Source organism: Melanaphis sacchari, unplaced genomic scaffold (assembly GCF_002803265.2).
Source record: "Melanaphis sacchari strain LSU unplaced genomic scaffold, SCAv2.0 Contig19_pilon_pilon, whole genome shotgun sequence".
In the NCBI taxonomy this organism is placed as follows: domain Eukaryota; kingdom Metazoa; phylum Arthropoda; class Insecta; order Hemiptera; family Aphididae; genus Melanaphis; species Melanaphis sacchari.
In genome coordinates, this window is record NW_020270975.1 from 1,564,605 (window position 1) to 1,573,564 (window position 8,960).

The 8,960-nt window shown below is 24.8% G+C and overlaps 2 protein-coding genes and 1 non-coding gene across 5 annotated transcripts in view; 2 read left to right on the forward strand and 1 right to left on the reverse strand.

The window, feature by feature from the left end:
- Positions 1 to 495, reverse strand: part of LOC112593041 (FH1/FH2 domain-containing protein 3) — a 43,766-nt gene extending 43,271 nt beyond the window's left edge. For all 3 annotated transcript variants that reach the window (XM_025337263.1, XM_025337262.1, XM_025337261.1), the window contains exons 1-2: positions 218 to 495; positions 72 to 131 (exon numbers count right to left, since the gene is read on the reverse strand). In XM_025337263.1, the coding sequence (XP_025193048.1) occupies positions 72 to 131; positions 218 to 244 (87 nt within the window). In that variant the 5' untranslated portion in view covers positions 245 to 495. The remainder of the gene's footprint in view (positions 1 to 71; positions 132 to 217) is intronic.
- A 4,418-nt stretch (positions 496 to 4,913) lies between these two features.
- LOC112593046 lies at positions 4,914 to 5,032 on the forward strand. The gene has a single exon (XR_003114578.1). It is a non-coding gene; the product is annotated as a 5S ribosomal RNA (ribosomal RNA).
- Positions 5,033 to 5,227: 195 nt separating this feature from the next.
- On the forward strand, positions 5,228 to 8,235 carry LOC112592923. Its single transcript, XM_025337084.1, has 4 exons — positions 5,228 to 5,248; positions 5,321 to 5,582; positions 6,905 to 7,121; positions 8,187 to 8,235. The coding sequence occupies exons 1-4, from the start codon at positions 5,228 to 5,230 to the stop codon at positions 8,233 to 8,235; spliced, it is 549 nt and encodes a 182-aa protein (XP_025192869.1).
- The last annotated feature ends 725 nt before the right edge of the window (positions 8,236 to 8,960 follow it).

Below are 8,960 nucleotides of genomic sequence, written 5' to 3' on the forward strand. Positions count from 1 at the left end.
ATTATCAAAAAAAAAATTAAAAAAATATTTTATAAAATTTTGAAATATTTAAATGTATATTATTTACTTACTAAAGTAGTAGGACGTTCTGGAGTCGATGTATAACTTTGATTTGGAGATCTCCATGGTGGCTATTAATAAACAAATAAACGTGCTTTAGATTATAACAAAACAAAAACAAATAATATTAACACTATAATTTAATTAGATTACTTACCCGTGAATTTCTATACGACGAAGTCATGATTACATTTGCATATTATCAAGACGTATAGCTACAGTGCGACTGCTGGATATGAAATGTCAACAACGCAATGTGCACCGGAGTATTGAATGCGGGCCAACTCCACGTCCACTGATCCCGTAATGGTTATTTTTATATTCAACTAAAAGTGCCTAGTGCGAACTTGAAGCCAAATGCGATTTAAAAACACGAAAATGAGACATGTAAACTTATATTGGGTAATTGCGAAAGAAATGCTTTGAGACCTTAAATTTAAATTTAATTTCGAGTAAAAATAGTATTTAATGATTTTCTATTAATTATATTTTTTATATGAAAAAAAAAATTGATAATATTTAAAAAAAATTGTTTCTATAAAATGATAATATAATTAAAATTGAACTGAGCAAATTATTAATTTTAAGTGTAAAATTTAGGATAAACAACGGAACAGTCTGTTTAGATGTACCCATACAACTACGGACTTCAGTGACTATAAACCGAAACTAGGAAAAGCGAACACAGTCTGTGTGTCTGGTAAGACATTAAATTACATTATGGTCCATTTAGACTGCATTTGTAGAAATTTGGCACACAAGCAATCTGTCTATTATGAATCTCTTCTATCCCCGGACCAACATATCCGTCCGAGAATACAATATGTTCTGTTCCGCAGTAGAAACTGCCAAAACACCATAATTACTGTACAACTACGCATTTTTCTAGCCAAAATGTATTTAATATGATATGTAAGCTTTTAATTATTTTTTTTTTAATATTTACCATAAATTTTATTTTCAAAATGAATACACATTACACATATTAAAAATGATTTATTTTGAGTTTAATTTTTACATGTACGAATTTAAAAAATGAGATAACCATAACGCTTTGTAGCTACAAAAAATAATAATTTACAAGTAAATGATAATTAAAAACATCACTTACTTATAAGTAATTATATTTTTCAAAAGCTTCAAAATTGGATATACTTTTTCATGTTTTACCTACAATTAGAATCAAAAGTTTTCCAAATTTTATTTTATACAAAAGTCAAAGAACTATTAACTAGAAATTTTAAAATTATTTTTATGAATTTTAATGTATTCTATTTTCTATCCGGTTTATTATATTAGTATTTAATTTATTCAAACTTAAATATCTAAAGTTGCAATTAAATTACTTTAAAATAAAATATACATAATACATATATTACACAATGAATTATATATACGAACATTTCACTGTAAAAAAAAAATAATAATTATGTAGTCGGAAAAAATCCCAACAATAAAACTTGGTACAATTAACCTAGCACATAAAATATCTTTATTAGTCCATAATGTGTATTTTTAAATAACATAATATAACCTACTACCATCACTAGAACTACTTATTTAATATTTATTTAAAGTATGACTTGCCTATAATATAATAATTTTCAGTTTTCACAGTTAAAAATATAATAGTAAGTATTAAGTTTAAAATATATTCAATTAATTTATTTATTTAATTATACAATATATAAAATATACATATATCATGAAGGAATTCAAAAGAAAACACACATCCTATAAACGTCTTTCATATTAATTCGTTAATTTAATTGTTAGCTTTTAAACTTTTTAATTCTACTAAACAACTTAATAACAGTATTTTAAACTTAATAGTTTTATGCAATAAAAAATGAAATATTACGAATATTTTTAAATAATCATTAACCTAATGTAACTTAACATATATATATTTATACTAGTTGACCCGGTCATGCGTTGCTGTGGCTATTATAATCCATTGAATTAATGCTATACTAAACTATTTACAAAATTCTTAATTGATAACATGAAAATTTAATTTCATAAATGAAGGAAATAACGTTAATTTTTAACTATTCTTAGTAATTATTTTTTTATATCTTAAACTATAAAAATTTTATAATGTTATCCATATGTTATACTTTGCCCGTCATCCGTTATCAGTTGTTGCCACAAAATCAAAATTAGAGTTATTTTTAGAATTATAATTAAAATTATAATACAATATCAGACACATTATCCCAAAATCAAACCAATTATTCTTTTCTTATCTATATCATATATTTTTAATCGAGATATGAGCTATTTTATGTTTTAAACTTGACCAAATCACATGAGCAAAATCAAAATCAAAATTAAAATAGGTTGTGTAGTTTTTGAGCGCATTTCACACAAACCCGTTGTACGCTTAATTTTTGTATGTTATAAAGATATATATTTTAAATTATATACATCAAATAAGGTGTTTATAATATTAGCTTTACCAAATAATTAGTACCTACAACGTTTACATTTTAAATGTTTATCGTGTAATATTTATTACACCATTATACTTACCTACTACTTATCAGTTACTTTAGCATAATATTAGTATTAAGATATTATATTTTTATTTATTTTAACCGTAATATTTTTGACAAGAACAAACACGTGGTGAATGGTTATACAATACTGTACTAAGCATAAATGTATAGTATAGTAAATATGTGAAATCACATGTCCAAAAAGATGAAATTTCAAGGAATAATATTATACAATAAAATATATATCTTATATTTATTTTACATAATTACAAAAAATATTCATTAATATATCAAATGGCAAACGATTTATTAGGTATACTCACTTTGATATACGTATGAATATAATATATTATATTGTAATTTATTAATTTACTACTCGCAGGTGTCTGGTTTAAATTAAACACTGGAAAGTTTATTATCAAACTTACTAGTTGCTGTTCAACAGTATAACATCAACATTTTATACCACATGAAAACCATTTAATAAATTTCCATTTATTTCGCCCACTCACTATTGAATAGATTACAAGTAGCCTACACTATAATTGTTTGAATGACTACACAATTACCTTTTATTCGGAGAATAAAACATTAATCCATCTCTTTCACTTCGTTTCTTAACATTGAATAGATGGTATACTAACAACGGGTTTTAAACTCCAACTAAAAAATTAATATTTCCTTCTGATATATAAACATGAAATATTATACGAAGATTAATTATCTACAAATTAAATTAGAGAAATGGTCATTAGTTAATATCGGTAAATAGTTTTATAACATAATATTCTTTATAAATTTAGTTATTTTACTATTTTGTTTAAAAGTCCCGAGTGTTAAGTTTATATATCATTAAAAATAAACCTTTAAAGCAAGCTACAAATAGAAAACATATTTTATGGTCGCTAATAAAAGCATGACATGTTAGACACCTGAAGTGGATCTACGTCAGTCGTAAAATACTGTCAAATTATCGTTGATTCGTTATCTCCGTCGTAATTAATCGTTTTTCAACAATATTTATTCACTTGTATTTGATTATTAACGTATTAGAATGTTAGCATATTATTTATTGTATTTTTTAAAATATCCTTAATATTTTATCTCTACCAAAAATAGTTTTAGCTAGGTACACGCACTGGACATATAAAACACGACCGTCGACCGCGCTAGTTTCTGGATCTCGTTAAATATCATAACGAGCCTAGTAATATTATATAATTTCGGATATAAATAATTATTAAGCTGTAGGCATACATACATAACTGGAACCATAAAAATCTCAGTGTTGAATAATTTAATTTTAGGTAAGTACATAATATTATTATACTATTGAATTATTAAAATAAATTTTTATCGGTTTTAATAATGTTGTAATAAATAGTATGATGTAAGAACTAAGAAAGTCATTAATTATTATTACAGACGTTATCATTTACACAGTTACACCTGAAAATCAATAGTTATGAATTCGACTGTCGTATCCGGCTTACGATTAAAGCCTGTAGCGATTACGTCTCTAAAATATATCAAAAAAATAAAACACGAGTATTAATATGTATAATTATTTACGCCTTTTTAACAGTCAGCATAGGCAACAAAAGTTGCATCTCGTCGCGCCTGACGTGTTTTCAAAACATTTAGATAGTAATTATTTATGAATTAGACCATTGTTCATTAGGTTGTTTATATTAATTGTTCGACTTGAGTACTGAATGTAAGTTATCAAAATATTAATAAATGATAACAAAAATATAGGTACGATCTCGAATTCTCGCATAGTACATTATACAGTACTATTAAAATGATTAATGTGTAGCGTCAGTGGTTTAGGTTTACCTCATGTCTTTTTGTCTCTGTCTATTGACTTTTGCGTAATTTTTGTCTCTGAATTCTGATTTTCGTAGTTACAAATTAAAGTTTTATTCTAAAGTTTGGAGTTAATGGGTTTCTTCACTATTTATTGGTTTTTCGTTCACAATAGTGTGCACTCGCCTGAGTATAATTATTTATAAATCATCATTCTTCTTGTACTTAATTTCCTAGCGATTTTTTACGAAATTCTTCACAAAAAAAAAAAAAAAGTCAAAATATCATAGTGTATGATATTATGCAAGTAAACACCAATTTTCGACCGAATTGAAAGTTTCCAAATAAGTTTCGATATTTTTAAATACAATACGTCGGCGTGTTTCATAGCTAGTGATTTATTTCGTCTAACACATTGTTACTATGAATTATAATATTATAAGAGTTTTATTGACTGTAAAATATGTATAGTATTTAATATTATATTTGAACATATACATACTTTTAAGTTATTTAAATATGATTACAAAATACCAACTCGTCGCCAACGACCATACCACGTTGAATACACCAGTTCTCGTCCGATCACTGAAGTTAAGCAACGTCGGGCGTAGTTAGTACTTGGATGAGAGACCGCTTGGGAACACTACGTGCCGTTGGCATTTTTTTTTCGATTACGATAGTAAATTTTATTAATTGATAATAATTATACTTTTTCTTTTTTTAAGTGTAACCAAGGACACAATATGTATACATTATGACCTATATTTTTTATTTTATAAAGTCACGAAAAACACACTTAATATAATAATAAATAACATTTAGCGATTAAAAGATTTAATACCAAAATAGACGTTATGACTGATGCTGCTGCAGAAGTAATTCGCGTAATTTATTACTTTTACAATCTATATTATTCTTGAGATTTAAATATAATAATTGTATTTTAGAAGGTAAGAGCCGAAGTTGAGAACCCAAAACAAGTAACGTCGGAACATCTTGGAAACTTTTTGATTGGTGGATGTCAACATAATAAAACAGAAAAACTAAAGCCAGACTTAATATCAAAAAACTTACCTAGAGTGAAATTAGCTGGGGTAAAATCAAACTTATACAATCCAGTTCGAAGTACATTTCGAAGGCGTGATATTGAAAATGTACAAGGAAAACTTAGTGATGAACTTTCGGGAAATACATTACCACCAGGATTAGGTACCTGTAAACTATATTTATAAATGGTTTTTTTTTTAAAATTATACCGACATTTTCTTTAAGCATAGTAGAACATACATTATCATATTCAATAACATGAACAGACTCCAATTGAAAAAATTGAGTTTGAAAAAAATTCTACATTTTTGAAAAATGTCATATTATTATACTATTAGTTTCTTTCTCTATTTGTAGACATTTGACATTTTTTGTTTTTGATTTTTTTTCTACTTATTATATCAATAAAAAAATACTCGGTAAAAATGCTATAAAAATATAATATTACAAAATTCCCCGTAAGTTTTTACTATAGCTATTTAAAATTAGTAAAGATATTTAGCAGTCTTGCTGACTCATAACATAGCCTATAATATGTAATACGTTTAAAATAATCCATTTTATTCTGTTATTATGCATATTAGAATTAATTTACTAGCTGATAAATTCAAATTCAATGATAGAATAGTATTAAGAATTCACGTAGATTTTTTTTTTAATATTTGAATAATTTTAAATCAACTCATGAGCATAATATGACAACTATAAATATAGGTTAACTCATAGCCGCCGGATTTTTAATAGATGGTATTAAAAATATTATTAAATATTAAAAACAAACTATTTAAACTTTTTGCATACATTTTTCACCATAACAATTTACAAGCTAAAAATATTAGTGCAAACTTTAATCTTTTCGATGTCTCGATAATAAGAACAATGATATCAAGTAGGTAATTTATACGTAGACGTAATAACATGTATTTGTCTATACTTTAAAAAAATAATATCTCAAATAAATTAATTTGATTATAATACATAAACGAAAATGTTTTATTTTAAAAATTACAATGGGTATTTGGCATTGTGAAAAAGAAACAAACTTTATAGCCTATAATAGATGCTCAATTCGTGAAACACTAACATACTTGGGCACTTGGCGCCTATAAATACTATAGATAATATAACATTATGTACAATATAGCAAATTTGCGTTCAGCAGAATGCTATTAGCTTTAATACTATAGACTTATTAGTATGCAATATTATATAATTTGTTATTTAATTAAATAACAAATATTTCATATTAATGATATGATGTATGAAAACATTTTAACTTTTATCCTTTGAATTTGATCGGGTATAGTTTTGGTCATCTTTACCTTGGATAGGCCTTTGTCTGTATTATTCAATACTGACTAATATTTGATTTGATTTATTTTTATTTAGTTTTAGAATTGTTTTAATTTTAAATAAATGTTAATAGAATGTTTTAAGTAAATAATAAAAATTTAATTCAATTACATTGAAATTTTATTTTTTAGTTGCATTGCCAAATTATAATGATCACAAGTTTGATCCACCGCAGATAGTTTGTCCAGGATATGATATTTTACCCTTGCCACTAAATATAGAATACCAAAAAAAAACTACTGATGAATTGTCATTTTTGAGACATAAAGATATATCTGATTTGTGGAAGAAATTTATAGACAACGTACCTATGTCTAAAACCAGAATGGATCATATTCCTAAAAATAAGTATAATAATTATTGTTATTTTAAATTAAAATGTAAAGAAAAAATCAATACTTAATGTAAGGCAAACTAAAAAGGTTAGCTAGGATTATAAAAAAAATATTTGTTATTTTTTTTATACATTTTATACTGAAAATGTATCTACGCATTTAATTCTTAAATCATTCAGCGTTTCTTATTGATTGTATTAATGTATTATAATAATCAAGATAGTGATTTATAGTTAACATTTTATAAGAAAAAAAAATTTAAAAACGAACGTCTTACTTAAAAAACAATCACAATTAGATCTTACCAACTTTAATTAGCTTTAATTTTTAAATTTATACCTATTATTATATTCTAAGTTTAAGTTTTAAGCCAATCCCGAAAAAAATAAAAGGTAAACAGTGGGTACCGCTTTGCTGTACATAAGGTTTCGAGTGAGTCACTGACGAGGTGGCCGAGTGGTTAAAGCCGAGTGAGTCACTATCATGGGTGTGTTAAATTTAAATTCAATGATATATCATTGTAAACGAAAACGCGTTAAGACGATCTGTCGTCCTATATCACTAAGTATATTTCTTGTTATGTTTTTTGATATAACTATTAAAATCATTTATCTAACTTTTAGTATTAAATTAAGTTGATGAAATATTTTCCGAAAATATTATGCATTCATTATATTATTACTAATAATAATAATTTATTAGTATTAAATTCAATTTTCTACCAGAAATCGCCCTCATGTTTTTAAAAACTAATCATTCTATGGACTATACCAACTAATCATGTATACATACACAATATAAATAAAAATATAAATTATAATAAAATCAATAAATTCATCGCTCTCAGAATTTAATAGTGTGAGAGACTTTTAAGTTAATGGTGAACCTATAAGTTATTATAATGATTCAAACATAAATAGCACTATATAGTTAGTAAAATGGTTTAGATACAAACAATAATTACTTAATATACATCATTTCAAAAAAATAAATAAATATTATTTATAATAATAAACTAAAATTTCTGTAAAAAAAAATTAATAAAAGTTAATATATTATATGTTTTTATTTATCTTAGAAATTTTCGTTTTCATAACTATGTGGTGAAATACATGAAAAAAGACTGAGCTAAGAAAAAGCCGACAAATTTCCATCTGAAAAAATAATTATAATGTGAAACAAATAATATATTTATCATGGTTTTGTGCGCTATCTATTAAACACAACATACATAACTACTGTTGTTTTATCTCATCGTCTACAGATGGTGCATGTTAATATATTACTACACGTCTTGATTTTTATTATGACTGCAAAACATAAAATTAGTACTCTTTTTTTAAACTATAGCATTAGTGTATAATCTATTTTTAACTTATGATCTTATAATAGTTTGTATTGTGTTTTTATAAAATAGAATATCATTTTTTTATTTTTTTTTTTTATTTAAAATTATTTAGTCAATCGTCACAATTTATTTTAAAATATAATGAGTCAAAATACGTAAATTACAATTCAAGTTTTCTATGTAATAGTACTGTACCTATTACATTTAAGTCAATGGTTTATTCACTTATAACATACGGAAAATTGGGAATGAAAAATAGATATTGCTATAACCCAAAAAAATACACGAGTCCATATAGTAAGTAGTTTGCAAGGATTTATCGATTTATGTCAAATGGACATAATTTCAGAATAATAAATACAAATTAATACTCAAATTTCTAGTTTTGATTCTGATAAAATAAACATGGAATAGTTAAATTCTAAAGGTTTATAAGTACCTTCTTTTTTTTCGATTTTAAGCCGTTGCATAAAGTGGAACTATAGATGATCATTACTTCTCCCC